General features: G+C 53.7%; 1 protein-coding gene across 1 annotated transcript in view; it reads left to right on the top strand.

Moving 5' to 3' along the window:
* The window catches only part of LOC140409453 (disintegrin and metalloproteinase domain-containing protein 12-like), a 170,637-nt gene that overhangs the window by 133,453 nt on the left and 14,556 nt on the right, over positions 1–22,628 (top strand). Inside the window, exons 7-8 of the mRNA XM_072497885.1 lie at positions 4,845–5,040; positions 10,870–10,978. Of these exons, the coding sequence (XP_072353986.1) occupies positions 4,845–5,040; positions 10,870–10,978 (305 nt within the window). The remainder of the gene's footprint in view (positions 1–4,844; positions 5,041–10,869; positions 10,979–22,628) is intronic.

The following is a 22,628-nucleotide window of genomic DNA, read 5'->3' as shown; positions in this document are numbered from 1 at the left end:
CCAAGGTCATTTTGGGGCAGGGGACAGCGAAGGGGAAGCGGGAGTACTCGTCGATGATGAGAAAATATATGTTACGGTTGGTGGAGGGGAGGGGCTGTTTGAAATCGATACTTAAGCGTTCAAAGGTCCGGGAGGCCTTTACCAGGCGGGCCTTGTCTGGCCGGTAGAAGTGCGGTTTGCACTCCGCGCAGGCTTGGCAGTCCCTGGTCATTGCCTTGACCTCCTTGGTGGAGTAGGGCAGGTTGCGGGCCTTAATGAAGTGGGTAAGCCGGGTGACCCCCGGGTGACAGAGGTCATTGTGGATAGCCCGTAGTCAGTCACCTTGCGCGCTGGCGCATGTGCCGCGGGACAGGGCATCTGGGGGCTTGATGAGCTTCCCAGGACGATAATTGATATCGTAATTGTAGGTGGGGAGTTTGATCCTCCACCTCAGGTTTTTGTCATGTTTTATTTTGCCCCGTTGTGCGTTGTTGACCATAAAGGCGACCGACCGCTGGTCGGTGACGAGGGTGAACCTCCTACCGGCTAGGTAGTGCCTCCAGCGCCGCACGGCTTCCACTATGGCTTGTGCTTCCTTCTCGACTGATGAGTGTCGGATTTCGGAAGCGTGGAGGGTCCTGGAGAAGAATGCTACTGGCCTGCCCGCCTGGCTGAGGGTGGCGGCCAGGGCGACGTCTATCGCTCTCTACCTGGAAGGGGCCGGACTCGTCCACCGCGTGCATTGCGGCCTTGGTGATGTCGGCCTTGATGCGGCTGAAGGTCGATCGGGCCTCGTCCGTGAGGAGGAAACTGGTGGTTTGAATCAGTGGGCGGGTTTTGTCCGCGTTGTTGGGGACCCACTGGGCATAGTAGGAGAACAGCCCCAGGCATCGTTTTCGGGCCTTCAGGCTGTGTGGAGGGGGGGGGGCGGGGTTACTGTGATGGGGCGCATACGGTCGGGGTCCGGCCCTCGGACTCCGTTCTCCACAACGTAGCTGAGGATGGCCAGTCGGGTTGTACAGAAGACACACTTTTCTTTGTTGTATGTAAGATTGAGGGATTGGACGACCTGGAGGAACCTCGGAAGGTTGACGCCATGGTCCTGCTGATCATGGCCGCAGATGGTCACGTTGTCCAGGTACGGGTATGTAGCCCGCAAACCGTACTGGTCCACCATTCGGTCCATCGTTCTCTGAAAGACCGAGACCCCATTAGTGACGCCGTAGGGAACTCTGAAATGAAATGAAAATCTTTTATTGTCACAAGTAGGCTTCAATGAAGTTACTGTGAAAAGCCCTTAGTCGCCACATTCCGGCGCCTGTTCGGGGAGGCTGTTACGGGAATCGAACCGTGCTGCTGGCCTGCCTTGATCTGCTTCAAAAGCCAGCGATTTAGCCCTCTGCTAAACAGCCCCTGAGGAAGTGGAAGAGCCGGCCGGCTGCTTCAAAGGCAGTGTAGTGGCGTTCTTCCGGGCGGATTGGGAGCTGGTGGTAGGCCGACTTCAGAGCGACCGTGGCGAACACACGGTATTGCGCGATCTGGTTGACCATCTCCGCTCTGCGGGGGAGGGGGTACGCATCCAGTTGCGTGAACCGGTTAATTGTCTGGCTGTAGTCCACAACCATCCGGTTCTTTTCCCCGGTCCGGACGACCACCACTTGTGCTCTCCGGGGGCTGTTGCTGGCCTCGATGATTCCTTCATTCACAGTCGTTGGACCTCCGACTTGATAAATACCATGTCTAGCGAACTGTACCACCTGCTCCTGGTGGCAATGGGCTTACAGTCCGGAGTGAGGTTCGCAAAGAGTGAAGTGGGGGGGGGGGGGGGGGGAGACATCGAGGGTCGCGAGGCTGCATACCATGAGCAAGGGTCCGCCGAACTGTAGGGTCAGGCTTCGGTGATCACACTGAAACTCCAATCCGAGCAGTCGGGGGTCGCAGAGGTGGGGTAGGCTACAAATGACGTTACTGTGAAAAGCCCCTAGTCGCCACATTCCGGCGCCTGTTCGGGGAGGCTGGTACGGGAATCGAACCGTGCTGCTGGCCTGCCTGGGTCTGCTTTAAAAGCCAGCGATTTAGCCCTGTGCTAAACAGCCCCTATGACAGGAAAAGTAAACACGAGCTTGGAGAAGACTGAAATGTTGATTAGCAACCGAGACACCTTTCAGGAAAAGGTGCAGTTTATTCTGGTCCTGCTGCTGGCAAACCCTTGCCTGAAGGCCGGAAGTGGATTAAATCCCAGTAACAGCAAAGAGAGCAGGGGATCCCACCACCAGCCTTCAGTGAGCCGCTTCACACCACTGAGAAAACACGCTGCGGGGGCCGGGAAAAATCCCCCCTTGTGTTAAAAACTGAACCAATCGTCTGTCTGAGATAGGAAGCTCGAGAGAGAGATCAGCGCCTAATTCTCCTAAAAGCAGGGAAGCTGTACAATGGAGGAATGGACATGAACGCAAGCTTCAGAGAGGCTAAAGGACAGATACTTCTAGAAACTACAAGTTTCCAGGAAGTTGGAAGTTAAAGGAACCAAAGAAGAGAACAAAGAACAAAGAACAAAGAAATGTACAGCACAGGAACAGGCCCTTCGGCCCTCCAAGCCCGTGCCGACCATGCTGCCCGACTAAACTACAATCTTCTACACTTCCTGGGTCCGTATCCCTCTATTCCCATCCTATTCATATATTTGTCAAGATGCCCCTTAAATGTCACTATCGTCCCTGCTTCCACCACCGCCTCCGGTAGTGAGTTCCAGGCACCCACTACCCTCTGTGTAAAAAACTTGCCTCGTACATCTACTCTAAACCTTGCGCCCCGCACCTTAAACCTATGCCCCCTAGTAATTGACCCCTCTACCTTTGGAAAAAGTCTCTGACTATCCACTCTGTCTATGCCCCTCATAATTTTGTAGACCTCTATTAGGTCGCCCCTCAACCTCCATCGTTCCAGTGAGAACAAACCACGTTTATTCAACCTTTCCTCATAGCTAATGCCCTCCATACCAGGCAACATTCTGGTAAATCTCTTCTGCATCCTCTCTAAAGCCTCCACATCCTTCTGGTAGTGTGGCGACCAGAATTGAACACTATACTCCAAGTGTGGCCTAACTAAGGTTCTATACAGCTGCAACATGACTTGCCAATTCTTATACTCAATGACCCGGCCAATGAAGGCAAGCATGCCGTATGCCTTCTTGACTACCTTCTCCACCTGTGTTGCCCCTTTCAGTGACCTGTGGACCTGTGGAACTGCCATTGGAGAAGGTTACTGGTCACTGAAGATAAATACAGAGCTGGAAGTGTAGTCCTGGGTAAAGCCAGACATCTGAAGCATTCGTAGGTTTGTTGTCCTTATTTCCAGCCGTTGGAAACAATAGTATTCAGTGGCAGACTGAGTACCTGAGCTTTGTGAAGGAATTTGGATGCTTGTGGAAATTCAAGACAAAGGAATACTGAAAGGAAAGTTGGGAAAACTGGAGGAGGAGTCTTGCTGAAACAGATGAGAGGAAGCCTTGTTTTTGATGGATAGTTGGAAAATGTGGGGGTGGAGTCTTGATGAAAACAGCTGATGGAAAGCAGTGGCTGGAAGATGATTTTAAAGCATGTCTCTTTGAGAGTCGAGTTTTGAAACACTCATGTGACAATCATCCATGGGGAATTTGAGGGGAACTCCACAGAAGAGCGATTGAGTGGCATCTGCCAATTGTTTTCAGAGCGACCACAGTCAACCTCTTAGGTTACAGCAACTGTTTGCTTATTATAGCATAAGATGCACCATGTAACCTGGATTGACCTTGATATCTGTGTTCATTTGTGAAGATATTGGGCGAGATTCTCCGACCCCCCGCCGAGTCGGAGAATCGCCGGGGGCTGGCGTGAATCTCGCCCCCGCCGGTTGCCGAATTCTCCGGCACTGGATATTCGGCGGGGGCTGGAATCGCACCCCGCCGGTTGGCGGCCCCCCCCCCGCGATTCTCTGGCCCGAATGGGCCGAAGTCCCGCCGCTAAAATGCCTGTCCCGCCGGCGTAGATTAAACCACCTACCTTACCGGCGGGACAAGGTGGCGCGGCCGGGCTCCGGGGTCCTGGGGGGGGGCGCGGGGCGATCTGGCCCCGGGGGGTGCCCCCACGGTGGCCTGGCCCGCGATCAGGGCCCACCGATCCGCGGGCGGGCCTGTGCCGTGGGGGCACTCTTTCCCTTCCGCCTCCGCCACGGTCTCCACCATGGCAGAGGCGGCAGAGACTCCCTCCACTGCGCATGCGCGGGAAACTGTCAGCGGCCGCTAACGCTCCCGCGCATGCGCCGCCCGGAGATGTCATTTCCGCTCCAGCTGGTGGGGCAACAAAGGCCTTTTCCGCCAGCTGGCGGGGCGGAAATTCGTCCGGCGCCGACCTAGCCCCTTAAGGTTGGGGCTCGGCCCCCAAAGATGCGGAGCATTCCGCACCTTTGGGGCGGCGCGATGCCCGACTGATTTTCGCCGTTTTGGGCGCCAGTCAGCGGACATCGCGCCGATACCGGAGAATTTCTCCCAAGGGGTGAGAGAAGGAGTATTGCTTTACAGTCAAACTTTCCATCTTTTTCTTTTTGCAAAAGCTAATTGGCATGCCTGTGACTCAGTTTTCCCATGTTTTCTAAAACAAAGTAAAAGTATTTTTAGCCAGGGTTCTATTCTGGGAATTTCCTGACTAATTCGAGCATCGACTGGGAGCGTAATAATACTGGGAGCGTAACAATTCCCATACTCATCACGTATGACACAGCTGGATATCAGCAGATTCATAAATTTATTTTCAACTCACTTCTCCCTCATCAGAACAATTGTCCAATTTAAATGTCAGCAGATCTGAATTTCTGCCTTTGTTCTGCAGTTTCTTCCAGCAGCTACTCCTTGTCGACCATTAACGGGGGAATGCGACTTGCCCGAGTTCTGCAGAGGAGATTCCTCAGACTGCCCCGAGAATGTCTATGTGAAAGACGGTCACACATGCAGCAATGGAAATTTATACTGCAGCGATGGGACCTGTCAGTCTGCAGAGAAACAATGCCAGGATATCTGGGGCGCGGGTGAGTACAGATTATCAGAATCTCCCAAACGCTTACAGCACAGTTGCACCATGAGATTTCTCAAATGAATTGGATGGATGTCTAACCCTCAGAGCAGCCATAATTTCCCGTGTGTCCTTGGGCTGGATCTTACTGACCGAGCTTAAAGGACAGTACGAAGTCTTACAACACCAGGTTAAAGTCCAACAGGTTTGTTTCGATGTCACTAGCTTTCGGAGCGCTGCTCCTTCCTCAGGTGAATGAAGAGGTCTGTTCCAGAAACACATATACAGACAAATTCAAAGATGCCAAACAATGCTAGGAATGCGAGCATTAGCAGGTGATTAAATCTTTACAGATCCAGAGCTGGGGTGACCCCAGGTTAAAGAGGTGTGAATTGTCTCAAGCCAGGACAGCTGGTAGGATTTCGCAGGCCGGATGGTGGGGGATGAATGTAATGCGACATGAATCCCAGGTCCCGGTTGAGGCCGCACTCATGTGTGCGGAACTTGGCTATAAGTTTCTGCTCGGCGATTCTGCGTTGTCGCGGATCCTGAAGGCCGCCTTGGAGAACGCTTACCCGGAGATCAGAGGCTGAATGCCCTTGACTGCTGCATTCAGCCTCTGATCTCCACATCAGAGCCTAAAGGAGAGTGAGAGCATGACGTGCTACTGCATTCGGAGAAAATGAGGACAGGCACTCTGACTGAACTCCCTGATATACGTTGCTGTTGCCTTTTGCTTTCAAGATGTTATTAATCGTCACACTTTAGGCTGTGGGAGGATCAGAATTCTTTCAGTTTAATCTTGCCACGATCCAGCTTGAATGGCTGTCACATCAGTGGCACAGTGGTTAGCACTGATCCCTCACAGTGCCAGGGACCTGGGTTTAATTCCAGCATTGGGTCACTGTTTTTACGTTTGTTTACTCTGCGTGGGTTTACTCTGGGTGCTCCAGTTTCCTCCCACTGTCGAAAGATGTGCAGGTTCAAATGATGGCTATGCTAAATTGTCCCTTAGTGTCCAGGGATGTGCATGTTAGGTTATGTGGTTACGGGGAAAGGGTGGGGTGAAAGGGTGGATAGACATAAGAAGTGTACCCTTTGAAGGGTCGATGAGGACTCAGTGGGCTGAATGACCTCTTTCGGCACTGTTGTGATCCTATGGGATTCTCTGAGATAATCTCTGGTATAGTAGCTGTTAAATATGGCCTTGCTGCAAACCTTGTTATGGGCAGGGTTTGGAAACTCCAAAGTGCACAAAAAGACCCGGGTCACAGCCTTAGAATAAAAGGGAGTCACTTTAGAACAGAGATGAGGAGAAATTTCTTCAGCCAGAGAGTGGTGGGTCTGTGGAATTCATTGCCACAGAGGGCGGTGGAGGCCGGGACGTTGAGTGTCTTTAAGACAGAAGTTGATAAATTCTTGATTTCTCGAGGAATTAAGGGCTATGGAGAGAGAGCGGGTAAATGGAGTTGAAATCATCCATGATTGAATGGTGGAGTGGACTCGATGGGCCGAATGGCCTTACTTCCGCTCCTATGTCTTATGGTCTTATGCACTATGAAGTTCACCTGACCTTAACCTTTATGTTGAATTTGGCTAGGATGAGCACAAGAGCCTCCCCTTCAGGTGTAATTCAACCGTCTTCCTCTGCGCTTTTATCAAAACAAAGTTTAGTAACATATGAAACGCTTATCAAGAATTTGTTCTCAATTACAAACACGAAAAGATACACAACAGCCACAGTAATCTATGTTTATAACTCTTAATGAATCTCCCTCAGTAACTGTTCCAATTCAATACAAAATCCAATAAACCAAAACCCCTTTCAAGGGCGTGGCTGAGCACACTGTAATCTCACTTGAATGGGACTGGTCCTTTTCCGGAAATTCTGATTCAGTTTCAACCAGTAGATGCAAAACTCCTTGCGGAAAGCAGCTCTATGTTTGAAGTTACCAAGGCAGTTTGCCACACCCAATGTACTTTCAGTTCACTGGAACAGATTTCAAATAAAAACAGAGAAACAGGGAAACACTGATTTTTCTTCTTCAGTCTAAACCAACAAACCAAAACTGAAACCCAAAACACTGAATCCCGTACTCACCTGACAGCCACAGCCAAGCTCCACCCACAAATGACATCACTGAAGCTGTGCTACAAGCCATGTGATAAGACAGACCTTTCTTAAAGGGACATTCACATGACAAACTAAACTTAAGTTCCAAGCAAAGTAGTTCCCAGACATTTACAGCGAATACGACAATATACAACACACCTTCATCCATTTCCATGAATTGAAACTGGTGCTAGTACCATCAGACCATAAAACCATAAGACATAGAAGAAGAATTAGGCCACTCGACCCATCGAGTCTGCTCCACCATTCAATCATGGCTGATATTTTTCTCATCCCCATTCTCCTGCCTTCCCCCCATAACCCCTGATCCCCTTATTGATCAATAACCTATCTATCTCGGTCTTAAAGACACTCAGTGATTTGGCCTCCACAGCCTTCTGCGGCAAAGAGTTCCACAGATTCACCACCCTCTGGCTGAAGAAATTCCTCCTCATCTCTGTTTTAAAGGATCGTCCCTTTAGTCTGAGATGGTGTCCTCTGGTTCTAGTTTTTCCTACAAGTGGAAACATCCTCTCCACGTCCACTCTATCCAGGCCTCGAAGTATCCTATAAGTTTCACTAAGATCCCCCCTCATCCTCCTAAACTCCAACAGTTACATAGCCAGAGTCCTCAACCGTTCCTCATACAACAAGCTCTTCATTTCAGGGATCATTCTTGTGAACCTCCTCTGGACCCTTTCCAAGGCCAGCACATCCTTCCTTAGATACGGGGCCCAAAACTGCTCACAATACTCCAAATGGGGTCTGACCAGAGCCTTATACAGCCTCAGAAGTACATCCCTGGCCTTGTATTCCAGCCCTCTCGACATGAATGCTAACATTGCATTTGCCTTCCTAACTGCCGACTGAAACTGCACGTTAACCTTCAGAGAATCGTGAACAAGGACTCCCAAGTCCCTTTGTGCTTCTGATATCCTAAGCATTTTCCCATTTAGAAAATAGCCTATGCCTAGATTCCTCCTTCCAAAGTGCATAACCTCACACTTTTCCACATTGTATTCCATATGCCACTTATTTTGCCCGCTCTCCTAGCCTGTCCAAGTCCTTCTGCAGCCCCCTTGCTTCCTCAATACTACCTGTCACTCTACAGATCTTTGTATCATCTGCAAACTTAGCAACAGAGCCTTCAGTACCTTCTTCCAGATCATTAATGTATATTGTGAAAAGTTGTGGTCCCAGCACCGACCCCTGAGGCACACCACTAGTCACCGGCTGCCATCTTGAAAAAGACCCCTTTATCCCTACTCTCTGCCTTCTGCCAGTCAGCCAATCCTCTATCCATGCCAGGATCTTACCCTGAACACTATGAGCTCTTAACTTATTTACCAGTCTCCTATGCGGCGCCTTGTCAAAGGTCTTCTGGAAATCTAAATACATCACGTCTACTGGTTCTCCTTTGTCTAACTTCCTTGTTACTTCCTCAAAGAACTCAGATTTGTCAGACATGACCTCCTTTGACCTCCAAGGGTCTCTGTGCTAAGGAATTCACCACCTCTCCCTGAAGAAATTCCTCCTCATCCCAGTCCTTTCCTGGGAAGCGGTGGAAGAATTTTGTTTTTATTATTCTTTCATGGAATGTGGGCGTCGCAGGCTGGGCTCATCCCTAATTGCCCTTGAACTGAGTGGCTTGCTGGGCAATTTCAGAGGGCATTTCAGAGTTCATCACATTGCTGTGGGTCTGGAGTCACATGTAGGCCAGACCAGGTAAGGAAGGCAGATTTCTTTCCCTGGAGGCAGCAACAAACCAGATAGGTTTTTGCGACCATCGACAATGGCTGTTTTAGCTCAGTGGGCTGGATAGCTGTTTTTTGATGCAGAACAAGGCTAGTAGCACAGGTTCAATTCCCGTACCAGTTGAGAATTCTGAATTTTCCCTCTATGTACCCGAACGTGACTCCGGAATGTGGCGACTAGGGGCTTTTCACAGTAACTTAATTGAAGTGTGAATGTAAGCCTACTTGTGACAATAAAGATTATTTACATTTCAATAGTTTCATGGTCATGGAATTTTAGTTCCAGACTTTTAATTGAATTTAAATTCCATTTGCTGTAGTGGGATTCAAACCTGGGTCCCCAGGGGGCAGCACTGAGTCTCTATACAACCGCGGCAAAACCTCAGCATCAGTGTTTCCAGAGAAGGGGGTGGAGTTGGCAACTGTAGAACTGAGTGTGTGACCTCTCAAAACCAGCACGACATTAGTTTGGTAACTTCCAGTCCACTTCCTGGCTTGTGCCAATTTATTGCCAGGCGAATGGGTTTGATTTATCTCCTGCTACTCTCCATAAGCATGTTGATATGATCTTTAGTGGTGCCAGTCTTGATCCAGGCATGGAAAAATGTATGAAACCTTTTCTTGCCCACAGCAGGAATTATTGAAATGGAACATTTGACGGACCAGCCAAAGGTCCATTGATTTTGTTGCCTTCTTTCCCTGCTATAAATATGGCAATCAATAAGGTTGCCCTTCTTTCTTTAGATATCGATATTATATTGCTCACAGTCGGCAGGTATCAAATGATACCGCCACAAGATTCAACCGGATATCGATCAAAGAGCCAAACACCAGTTAGTTAGTTAAAGATCAATGGTACTTTATTTGCACACAAGATTAATCATGCAACATAAACACTACTAGTTAAACTACACTTAACAACTATGACAACCTGTACTTAACTTCAGGCACCCGGCTTAGGTCAGAGGAACAGTGGTCTTTGTTCGATTCTGGATCTACTGGGTCTGGAGCAGTAACTGTGGTTCAGCTGGGCTCATCCGTCTGGTAGCGGGCGTTGAACTTGGACTTGTTTCTGGCGGTGCTGCAATTGAAGGTGGACGTTGCCGGAGTGCCAGGTTCAAGAGCGATTGAACACATGGCGGTCTCTCTCTTTGTCCTTGGGGAGTTTTGCGCTCTTTTGGGCGGTCCTCAGGTTTGGACCTCATTAATTGGGCAGTTCTCGATCACTGCCTTTGATCTGAGCCAATAAAGGGGGCGGGTGCCTTGATGGCTGGGCGTGTCCTAAGCGGTTATTGACCCTGTTGTTGATGCTTCCTGAGTAAAGGGAGTGGCGCTGAAATGTCTGGGATTGTATCGGTTACTCGAGTATCAGTCCTTTGTCTTACGGAGATGGGCCATTCAATATTAATCGGTTGGGGGTTTCGATGGTGTCTGGATTCTTCGCTCACAAATATACATTCAGGCTCTGAGCCTGCTTGAACCTTACATTGTCCACATTTTCCTTTCGGCTTTGCGAACGCTCATGTTTCTTGTTGTAAATGACCATCCCAGATGGCTACAATTTGGGTGGGAATGTCCGGTCCCGTGGTGGACAGGAGCGGACAATCCCGGCCAGGTGGGAGAAGGAGCTCTCTGGTGTGGAGTGCTCTCCTCAGGGGGTCCCGTGCTCTCACTGCTGTTCAGATGCGTTCAACAAGAACTGACTGTCCTTCCCTGGGGAATTTGAAGTTTCGGGCAATCCTCGAATTGAATGCACTCACACACGTGAACACGCTTAATGTCGGTGCTGTATTTTTGTTACGCTGTTTGTTTTTCGACACCTCTCCATTTGAAACTCTCTGTTTTTCTGTAAAACACATTCTCCCCGACTCTATTCACTTCTCATTGGGACCCAGATGGGGAGGAGGAATGTGTGGTATGGATCAGGCCAGTTTCTGATCCATAAAATCATGATAATTCTCCACTTGCTTTCTCGTAGGTGCAACGAATGCTGATCCACTTTGTTATTCACTGACCAATCAAAGGGGAAATCAGTATGGAAACTGTGGTGAGGGTGATGATCATCGCTACAAAGCATGCAAGGCAGCGTAAGTTTTACCCAGAAAAACCCAGCTTATTCTCTCCTTTGTCCAAGGAGAAATGAGACCAGCAGTCAAGTAGACCTGGCTGTAATGATATGTATATAGTCAGGTTAGTGAAGGGTTGATAATTACATCTCTGTGTAAATAAAACACGAGAGGGCGTTACTACTTCTCTGTATTTAAGACAGCCTCTCAGGGGATTCTGGGAGAAGCATGGTGAAAAGCACAAGGTGAAGCTCCAAGCAGAGTCAGTGTTAGAGATAGCATGGGGTTAGATCACAGTATAGTTAGTGACTAGATAGAATATTGAATACTGCAAGACAGATTCAATATCATTTATTATCACCTATACCTCAGTAGAGTGTTCGAACTCCATTTAATTAGTAGTGTAATAATACATTTGTTTTATTTCAATCATTTGATTGGTATGTTCTTTGTCAACACTACATCGGGTCAGTCTGGAAGAAAGGACAAAGAATACAATATATTACCAATCGTGGCAATATAACATTGGTAACACCCAAACTGAGTCCTGGTGAGTGGGTTATCGCTGGATAAGTGCTGCTTGATAGCACTGTCAACAATGCTGCCCATCACTTTGCTGATCATTGGGAGTGGGAATTGGTCAGGTTCGATTTGTCCTGCTTTTGTCAACAGGACAGGCCGGAGAATTGGTCCATTGTTGTAGATGTTCAGTATTTTACCTGGACTGTAACAGCTTTGCCAAGAGCATGCCTGCTGCTGAGTCACTAGGCTTCAGTGTTACTACTGGATCCTGTGAGGACCAATAGAATTTACTGCTTCCGCTGCCTTCACAAATGTCTTAATATCACATGAAGAATTCAATGGCTAAATCCTGATATCTATGGTATGAGGGATAGAGGCGTAGACTATTTTCCAAATGGGGAAAGGCTTGGGAAATCAGAAACACAAAGGGACTTGGGAGTCCTTGTTCACGATTCTCTTAAGGTTAATGTGCAGGTTCAGTCGGCAGTTAGGAAGGCAAATGCAATGTTAGCATTCATGTCGAGAGGGCTAGAATACAACACACGGGATGTACTTCTGAGGCTGTATAAGGCTCTGGTCAGACCCCATTTGGAGTATTGTGAGCAGTTTTGGGCCCCGAATCTAAGGAAGGATGTGCCGGCCTTGGAAAGGGTCCAGAGTAGGTTCACAAGAATGATCCCTGGAATGAAGAACTTGTCGTTTGAGGAACGGTTGAGGACTCTGGGTCTGTACTCGTTGGAGTTTACAAGGATGAGGGGGGATCTTATTGAAACTTACGGGATATTGAGAGGCCTGGATAGAGTGGACGTGGAGAGGATTTTTCCACTTGTCGGAAAAACTCGAAGCAGAGGACACGATCTCAGACTAAAGGGACGATCTTTTAAAACAGAGATAAATAAAATGAGGAGTGATTTCTTCAGTCAGAGGGTGGTGAATCTGTGGAACTCTTTGCCGCAGAAGGCTGTGGAGGCCAAATCACTGAGTGTCTTTAAGGCAGAGATAGATAGGTTCTTGATCAATAAGGGGATCAGGGGTTATGGGGAGAAGGCAGGAGAATGGGGTGAGAAAATATCAGCCATGATTGAATGGCGGAGCAGACTCGATGGGCCGAGTGGCATAATTCTGCTCCTATGTCTTTTGGTCTATGGTCCAAGTAAATTACTGCAGATGCTGAAATCTGTAAAGAAAGCAGAAAATACTGGACAATCTCAACAAGTCTGACAGCATCTGAGGAGACAGAGCGGAGCGAACGTTTCTAATGTGATGACTTAAGAGGTATCCAGACTTGAAATGTCAGCTCAGTTCTCTCTCCACAGGTGCTGTCAGACCTGCTTAGATTGTCCAACATTTTCTCATATCTACGATGCTCGGAAGAGTGTTTAGTTGTTCTGTTTTCGATAATATAAGTCCATTCGTTATGCTACCAGTTGTACTTGCTTGGTGTAGACTTTCACAAATGGGGACTGGATATGGCAACACAAGTGGACAAGGTAGTCCAGAAAGCATACGGAATGCTTGCCTTCATTGGACGGGGCATCGATGTATAAAAACTGGCAAGTCTTGCTACAGTTCTATAGTTGGTAAGGCCGCACTTGGAATATTGGGCACAATTCTGGTCTTCGCACCACCAGAAGGATGTGGAGGCTTTGGAGAGGGTGCAGAGGAGGTTTACCAGAATGTTACCTGGTCTGGAGGGTGTGAGCTATGTGGAGAGGCTGAATAGACTTGGACTGTTTTCATTAGAAAGACGGAGGTTGAGGGGCGACCTGATAGAGGTCTACAGGATTATGAGGGGCGTGGATAGAGTGGATGGGCAGGCACTCTTTCCCAGGGTGGAGGGATCAGTCACCAGGGGGCATAGGTTCAAGGTCCGTGGGGCAAAGTTGAGAGGAGATGTGCGAGGCAGGTTTTTTACACAGAGGGTGGTGAGGGCCTGGAACGCGCTGCCAGGGGAGGTTGTGGAAGCAGATACATTAACGGCGTTCAAAAGGCAACTTGACAAACACATGGATAGGATGGGAATAGAGGGATACGGCACAAGGAAGTGCTGAGGGTTTTGACCAAGGGTGGTATCATGACTGGTACAGGCTTGGAGGGCCGAAGGCTTGGTCCTGGGGTGTATTGTTCTTTATTCTTTGTTCCATTCTTGAAATGAAATGAAAATCGCTTCCTGTCACAAGTAGGCTTCAAATGAAGTTACTGTGAAAAGCCCCTAGTCGCCTCATTCCAGCGCCTGTTCGGGGAGTCTGCCAACCAGTTTTCTATCCATCTCAATACACTACCCCAATGCCATGCGCTTTAGTTTTACACTCTAATCTCATGTCCGGGACTTTGTCAAAAGTGTTCTGAATATCCAAATATATCACATTCACTTGCTTTCCCTTATCAGCTCTATGGGTTACATCCTCAAGAATTCCAGTAGATTTGTCAAGCATGATTTCTCCTTCATAAATCCATGCTGACTCTGTCCGATGCTGCCACTGTTTTCTGAGTGCTCTGCTATACAATCTCCGATAATGATTTCTGGAATTTTCCCCACCGCCGACACCAGGCTGACTGGTCCAAAATTCCTTGTTTTCTCTCCACCTCCCTTTTTAAATGGTACAGTTACATTCGCCACCCTCCAATCGACAGGCACCTGCTGCTTCTGGGATGGAAACCAATGCAGGAAGTCGGAGGGAAGTGAAACGGGGACAGAAACAAAAGGCAGTAAGGGGGAAAGTGTAAGGCAGAGAAGCCATAGTCAAAAATCAGAAAGGGCCACAGTACAAGGTACAGTGACTGAGGGGAGCTCAGTGAATAGGACCAGGAATACTAAAAGGAAGAAAACCAGAAGTAAAAACAGAAATCGAAAGCGACGCGGCAGGTTGTTACATGAAGATATGGGTTCAACGACAAGGAAAATTAGGAGAAAGGTTAAGAGGAAATATAACTTAGGAGAGGTTACTGATCGAGGTGTTAAGATTCAGAACAGAGGTAAAAAAGCCAACATAGGTGTACTTTACCTGAATGCTCATAGTATTCGGAATAAGGTAAATGAGTTGATGGCGCAAATCATTGTGAATGACTATGATTTAGTGGCCATTACTGAAACATGGTGAGAGGATGGTCACGACTGGGAGTTAAATATCCAAGGGTATCAAACTATTCGGAAGGACAGAGTAGATGGTAAGGGAGGTGCTGTAGCTCTGTTATTTAAGGATGACATCCGGGCAATAGTAAGGGATGACATCGGTGCTATGGAGGATAAGGTTGAATCCATTTGGGTGGAAATCAGGAACAGTAAGGCGAAAAGGGCACTGATAGGAGTAATCTATAGGCCATCAAATAGTAACATTATGGTGGGGCAGGCAATAAACAAAGAAATAACTGATGCACGTAGAGGCCGCACCTGGAGTATTGTGTTCAGTTTTGGTTTCCTTACCTGAGAAAGGACGTACTGGCACTGGAGGGTGTGCAGAGGAGATTCACTAGGTTAATCCCAGAGCTGAAGGGGGTTGGATTACGAGGAGAGGTTGAGCAGACTGGGACTGGACTCGTTGGAATTTAGAAGGATGAGGGGGGATCTTATAGAAACATATAAGATTATGAAGGGAATAGACAGGATAGATGCGGGCAGGTTGTTTCCACTGGCGGGTGAAAGCAGAACATAGCCTCAAAATAAGGGGAAGTAGATTTAGGACTGAGTTTAGGAGGAACTTCTTCACCCAAAGGGTTGTGAATCTATGGAATTCCTTGCCCAGTGAAGCAGTAGAGGCTCCTTCATTAAATGTTTTCAAGATAAAGATAGATAGTTTTTTGAAGAATAAAGGGATTAAGGGTTATGGTGTTCGGGCCGGAAAGTGGAGCTGAGTCCACAAAAGATCAGCCATGATCTCATTGAATGGCGGGGCAGGCTCGAGGGGCCAGATGGCCGACTCCTGCTCCTAGTTCTTATGTTCTTATGTTCTCTCCCCACCCTACCCTAATTTCATTGGCCTTAAAAAGTAGTGGTGGCATTTGATATCTAGCACCCACTTCTTCGTGTCAGGGTTGAATGGTTCTAGATTGCCAACAAGGGGCATATTGACACTCAGATTGTTAAATGGGTTTTCTTCAAAGGAAAAATATTAAGGTAGATATGTCCCCAGGGCCTGATGGGATCTACCCCAGAATACTGAAGGAGGCTGGAGAGGAAATTGCTGAGGCCTTGACAGAAATCTTTGGATCCTCGCTGTCTTCAGGGGATGTCCCGGAGGACTGGAGAATAGCCAATGTTGTTCCTCTGTTTAAGAAGGGTAGCAAGGATAATCCCGGGAACTACAGGCCGGTGAGCCTTACTTCAGTGGTAGGGAAATTACTGGAGAGAATTCTTCGAGACAGGATCTACTCCCATTTGGAAGCAAATGGACGTATTAGTGAGAGGCAGCACGGTTTTGTGAAGGGGAGGTCGTGTCTCACTAACTTGATAGAGTTTTTCGAGGAGGTCACTAAGATGATTGATGCAGGTAGGGCAGTAGATGTTGTCTATATGGACTTCAGTAAGGCCTTTGACAAGGTCCCTCATGGTAGACTAGTACAAAAGGTGAAGTCACACGGGATCAGGGGTGAACTGGCAAGGTGGATACAGAACTGGCTAGGCCATAGAAGGCAGAGGGTAGCAATGGAGGGATGCTTTTCTAATTGGAGGACTGTGACCAGTGGTGTTCCACAGGGATCAGTGCTGGGACCTTTGCTCTTTGTAGTATATATAAATAATTTGGAGGAAAATGTAACTGGTCTGATTAGTAAGTTTGCAGACGACACAAAGGTTGGTGGAATTGCGGATAGCGATGAGGACTGTCAGAGGATACAGCAGGATTTAGATTGTCTGGAGACTTGGGCGGAGAGATGGCAGATGGAGATTAATCCGGACAAATGTGAGGTAATACATTTTGGAAGGGCTAATGCAGGTAGGGAATATACAGTGAATGGTAGAACCCTCAAGAGTATTGAAAGTCAAAGAGATCTAGGAGTACAGGTACACAGGTCACTGACAGGGGCAACACAGGTGGAGAAGGTAATCAAGAAGGCATACGGCATGCTTGCCTTCATTGGCCGGGGCATTGAGTATAAGAATTGGCAAGTCATGTTGCAGCTGTATAGAAGCTTAGTTAGGCCACACTTGGAGTATAGTGTTCAATTCTGGTCGCCACACTACCAGAAGGATGTGGAGGCTTTAGAGAGGGTGCAGAAGAGATTTACCAGAATGTTGCCTGGTATGGAGGGCATAAGCTATGAGGAGCGATTGAATAAACTCGGTTTGTTCTCACTGGAACGAAGGAGGTTGAGGGGCGACCTGATAGAGGTATACAAAATTATGAGGGGCATAGACAGAGTGGATAGTCAGAGGCTTTTCCCCAGGGTAGAGGGGTCAATTACTAGGGGGCATAGGTTTAAGGTGAGAGGGGCAAGGTTTAGAGTAGATGTACGAGGCAAGTTTTTTACGCAGGTGCCTGGAACTCACTACCGGAGGAGGTAGTGGAAGCAGGAACGATAGGGACATTTAAGGGGCAGCTTGACAAATATATGAATAGGATGGGAATAGAAGGATACGGACCCTGGAAGTGTAGAAGATTGTAGTTTAGTCGGGCAGTATGGTCGGCACGGGCTTGGAGGGCCGAAGGGCCTGTTCCTGTGCTGTACATTTCTTTGTTCTTTCTTTGTTGAAAGGTTTCCAGATGATGTCTGCTCTCTCGATTTCTGTAGCAGCAGGAAGCAACTCCAATTGATGCTCATTACCAAATATAGTATCTTCAAAGACTGTGAGCACCATGTAGGTCAATGAATAAGCTGTTTATTAAGTAAGTAACTAGATACAGAGTGAAATAATAGCTACCATACTCCACAACTCCAAACTAACTGTGAAACCCATGCTCAGCCCGAGAATTCGCACTCTCTGGCATGATTGGCCAAACGGGTCACATGACCCTCCATGTACTCACCCCTTAAAAGAGCACGTGACAATAGGAACCTTGGTGAGTTCCTGCAGTGAACCTTTTCGATGGTACACATGACTGCTACTGTTTGTCGGTGGTGGAGGGCGTGAATGTTTGTGGAAGGGGGACTAATCATGCGGGCTGCTTTGTACTTAGTGATACCTAGCTTTTGACCTGCTCTGGTAGCTACAGTATTTATACTGTTTGTCCAGTTCCTGGTCAATGGTAACCCCCAGGATGTAGATTGTGGGGATTCAGCGATGGTAATGCCATTGAATGTCAAGGGGTGATGGTTAGATCCTCTCTTGTAGGAGATGGTCATTGTCTTGCAGTTGTGTGGCGTGAATGCAACTTGCCACTTGTCAGCCCCGAGCCTGGATATTGTCCAGGTCTTGCTGCATTTGGACCTGGACTGCTTCATTATCTGAGGAGTCGTAAAGGGTGCTGAACATTGCCCAGTCATCGCAAACATCCCCACTTCTGGGGCGTCATTCTCCGACCCCCCAGCGGGTCGGAGAATGGCCGTTGGCCGCCGTGAATTCCACCCCCGCCACCCGCCGAAGTCTCCGAAGGGAGAAAAGTCGGCGGGGCGTTAATGGCGCCGCAGACGTCGGAGAATGGCACGGGTGGGCGCAAGGCAGCCAATGTTGGGCCTGCCGATATTCTCCCTTCCGGATGGGCCGAAGTCCCGTCGACGTGGTGACCGGTCACGTCGACGTAAATCAAACCTCCTTTTCATCGGCGTCAATCTGTGCTCCAGGTTCACGCCGACCAGCGTGGAGGTGAGTGACGGCCTGGGGGGTTGGCCGCTGGGCAGGCGATGGCGTGGCCGCAGTCTGAATGTGTGGGGGAGAGGTGTGTCTCGGGTTGTGTGTGTGTGTGTGCGGCGGGGGGAGGGTTGGTTAGAGTGGGCTGGGCTCCGGGGGAGTGCCGGGAGGGGGGGTCAGTGCCGGGGAGGGGGGCGGGGTCCATGCCGGGGAGGAGGATGGGGTGGTCCATGCCGGGGAGGGGGATGGGGGGACGGGGTCAGTGCCGGGGAGGAGGATGGGGGGTCCGTGCCGGGGAGGGGGATGGGGGGACGGGGTCCGTGCCGGGGAGGAGGATGGGGTCCGTGCCGGGGAGGAGGATGGGGGGACGGGGTCCGTGCCGGGGAGGGGGATGGGGGACAGGGTCCGTGCCGGGGAGGGGGATGGGGTCCGTGCCGGGGAGGGGGATGGGGGGGTCCGTGCCGGGGAGGAGGATGGGGTCCGTGCCGGGGAGGGTGATGGGGGGGGTCCGTGCCAGGGAGGGGGATGGGGGGATGGGGGGACGGGGTCCGTGCCGGGGAGGAGGATGGGGGGGTCCGTGCCGGGGAGGGGGAATGTGGGGTCCGTGCCGGGGATGGGGATGGGGGACCGGGTCCGTGCCGCGGAGGGGGATGGGGTCCGTGCCGAGGAGGGGCATGGGGGGGTCCGTGCCGGGGAGGGGGATGGGGGGGTCCGTTCCGGGGAGGAGGATGGGGGGGTCAGTGCCGGGGAGGGGGACGGGGTCCGTGCCGGGGAGGAGGATGGGGGGGTCCATGCCGGGGAGGGGGATGGGGTCCGTGCCGGGAGGGGGATGTGGTCCGTGCCAGGGAGGGGGATGGGGGGACGGGGTCCGTGCCGGGGAGGAGGATGGGGTCCTTGCCGGGAGGGGGGTGGGGGGGTCCGTGCCGGGGAGGAGGATGTGGCTCGTGCAGGGGAGGGGGATGGGGGGATCCGTGCCGGGGAGGGGGATGTGGTCCGTGCCGGGGAGGAGGTTGGGGTCCATGCCGGTGAGGGGGATGGGGGGACGGGGTCCGTGCCGGGGAGGGGGATGGGGGGTTTGGGGTCCGTGCCGGGGAGGGGGTTGGGGTCCGTGCCGGGGAGGGGGATGTGGGGGTCCGTGCCGGGGAGGTGGATGGGGGGACGGGTTCCGTGCCGGGGAGGGGGATGGGGGGGTCCGTGCCAGGGAGGAGGATGGGGAACGGGGTCCGTGCCGGGGAGCAGGATGTGGTCCATGCCGGGGAGTGGGATGGGGGTGGTCCGTGCCGGGGAGGGGGATGGGGGGACGGGGTCCGTGCCGGGGAGGAGGATGGGGGGGTCCATGCCGGGGAGGGGGATGGGGGCGTCCGTGCCGGGGAGGAGGATGGGGGGGTCCATGCCGGGGAGGGGGATGGGGTCCGTGCCGGGAGGGGGATGTGGTCCGTGCCGGGGAGGGGGATGGGGGGACGGGGTCCGTGCCGGGGAGGAGGATGGGGTCCTTGCCGGGAGGGGGGTGGGGGGGTCCGTGCCGGGGAGGAGGATGTGGCCCGTGCAGGGGAGGGGGATGGGGGGATCCGTGCCGGGGAGGGGCATGTGGTCCGTGCCGGGGAGGAGGTTGGGGTCCATGCCGGTGAGGGGGATGGGGGGACGGGGTCCGTGCCGGGGAGGGGGATGGGGGGACGGGGTCCGTGCCGGGGAGGGGGCTGGGGTCCGTGCCGGGGAGGTGGATGGGGGGGTCCGTGCCGGGGAGGAGGATGGGGGGTCCGTGCCGGGGAGGGGTATGGGGGGATCCGTGCCGGGGAGGCGGATGGGGGACTGGGTCCGTGCCGGGGAGAGGGATGGAGTCCGTGCCGGGGAGGGGGATGTGGTCTGTGCCGGGGAGGTGGATGGGGGGGTCCGTGCCGGGGAGGAGGATGGGGTCCGTGCCGGGGAGGGGGATGGGGGGTTCCGTGCCAGGGAGGGGGATGGGGGGACGGGGTCCGTGCCGGGGAGGAGGATGGGGGCGTCCGTGCCGGGGAGGGGGATGGGGGGGTCTGTGACGGGGAGGGGGATGGTGGGACGGGGTCCGTGCCGCGGAGGGGGATGGGGTCCGTGCCGGTAGGGGGATGGGGTCCGTGCCGGGGAGGGGGATTGGGTCCGTGCCGGGGAGGAGGATGGGAGGGTCCATGCCGGAGAGGGGGGCGGGGTCCGTGCTGGGGAGGAGGATGGAGGGGTCCGTGCCGGGGAGGAGGATGGGGTCCGTGCCAAGATGGGGATGTGGTCCGTGCCGGGGAGGAGGATGGGGGTGTCCATGCCGGGGAGGGGGATGGGGTCCGTGCTGGGAGGGGGATGTGGTCCGTGCCGGGGAGGGGGATGGGGGGACGGGGTCCGTGCCGGGGAGGAGGATGGGGTCCGTGCGGGGAGGGGGATGGGGTCTGTGCCGGGGAGGGGGATGGGGGGGTCGGTGCCGGGGAGGTGATGGGGTCCGTGCCGGGGAGGGGGATGGGGGGACCGTGCCAGGGAGGGGGATGGGGGGATGGGGGGACGGGGTCCGTGCCGGGGAGGAGGATGGGGGGGTCCGTGCCGGGGAGGGGGAATGGGGGGTCCGTGCCGGTGAGGGGGATGGGGATGTCCGTGCCGGGGAGGAGGATGGGGGGGTCAGTGCCGGGGAGGGGGAATGGGGGGTCCGTGCCGGGGAGGGGGATGGGGGTGTCCGTGCCGGGGAGGAGGATGGGGGGGTCCATGCCGGGGAGGGGGATGGGGTCCGTGCCGGGAGGGGGATGTGGTCCGTGCCAGGGAGGGGGATGGGGGGACGGGGTCCGTGCCGGGGAGGAGGATGGGGTCCTTGCCGGGAGGGGGGTGGGGGGGTCCGTGCCGGGGAGGAGGATGTGGCTCGTGCAGGGGAGGGGGATGGGGGGATCCGTGCCGGGGAGGGGGATGTGGTCCGTGCCGGGGAGGAGGTTGGGGTCCATGCCGGTGAGGGGGATGGGGGGACGGGGTCCGTGCCGGGGAGGGGGATGGGGGGTTTGGGGTCCGTGCCGGGGAGGGGGTTGGGGTCCGTGCCGGGGAGGGGGATGTGGGGGTCCGTGCCGGGGAGGTGGATGGGGGGACGGGTTCCGTGCCGGGGAGGGGGATGGGGGGGTCCGTGCCAGGGAGGAGGATGGGGAACGGGGTCCGTGCCGGGGAGCAGGATGTGGTCCATGCCGGGGAGTGGGATGGGGGTGGTCCGTGCCGGGGAGGGGGATGGGGGGACGGGGACCGTGCCGGGGAGGAGGATGGGGGGGTCCATGCCGGGGAGGGGGATGGGGGCGTCCGTGCCGGGGAGGAGGATGGGGGGGTCCATGCCGGGGAGGGGGATGGGGTCCGTGCCGGGAGGGGGATGTGGTCCGTGCCGGGGAGGGGGATGGGGGGACGGGGTCCGTGCCGGGGAGGAGGATGGGGTCCTTGCCGGGAGGGGGGTGGGGGGGTCCGTGCCGGGGAGGAGGATGTGGCCCGTGCAGGGGAGGGGGATGGGGGGATCCGTGCCGGGGAGGGGCATGTGGTCCGTGCCGGGGAGGAGGTTGGGGTCCATGCCGGTGAGGGGGATGGGGGGACGGGGTCCGTGCCGGGGAGGGGGATGGGGGGGACGGGGTCCGTGCCGGGGAGGGGGCTGGGGTCCGTGCCGGGGAGGTGGATGGGGGGGTCCGTGCCGGGGAGGAGGATGGGGGGTCCGTGCCGGGGAGGGGTATGGGGGGATCCGTGCCGGGGAGGCGGATGGGGGACTGGGTCCGTGCCGGGGAGAGGGATGGAGTCCGTGCCGGGGAGGGGGATGGGGTCTGTGCCGGGGAGGTGGATGGGGGGGTCCGTGCCGGGGAGGAGGATGGGGTCCGTGCCGGGGAGGGGGATGGGGGGTTCCGTGCCAGGGAGGGGGATGGGGGGACGGGGTCCGTGCCGGGGAGGAGGATGGGGGCGTCCGTGCCGGGGAGGGGGATGGGGGGGTCTGTGACGGGGAGGGGGATGGTGGGACGGGGTCCGTGCCGCGGAGGGGGATGGGGTCCGTGCCGGTAGGGGGATGGGGTCCGTGCCGGGGAGGGGGATTGGGTCCGTGCCCGGGAGGAGGATGGGAGGGTCCATGCCGGGGAGGGGGGCGGGGTCCGTGCTGGGGAGGAGGATGGAGGGGTCCGTGCCGGGGAGGGGGATGGGGTCCGTGCCAAGATGGGGATGTGGTCCGTGCCGGGGAGGAGGATGGGGGTGTCCATGCCGGGGAGGGGGATGGGGTCCGTGCTGGGAGGGGGATGTGGTCCGTGCCGGGGAGGGGGATGGGGGGACGGGGTCCGTGCCGGGGAGGAGGATGGGGTCCGTGCGGGGAGGGGGATGGGGTCTGTGCCGGGGAGGGGGATGGGGGGGTCGGTGCCGGGGAGGTGATGGGGTCCGTGCCGGGGAGGGGGATGGGGGGGACCGTGCCAGGGAGGG

The sequence above is a fragment of the Scyliorhinus torazame genome, chromosome 3, assembly GCF_047496885.1.
Source record: "Scyliorhinus torazame isolate Kashiwa2021f chromosome 3, sScyTor2.1, whole genome shotgun sequence".
NCBI classification, from domain to species: Eukaryota; Metazoa; Chordata; class Chondrichthyes; order Carcharhiniformes; family Scyliorhinidae; genus Scyliorhinus; species Scyliorhinus torazame.
This window is presented reverse-complemented; position numbering and strand designations above follow the sequence as displayed.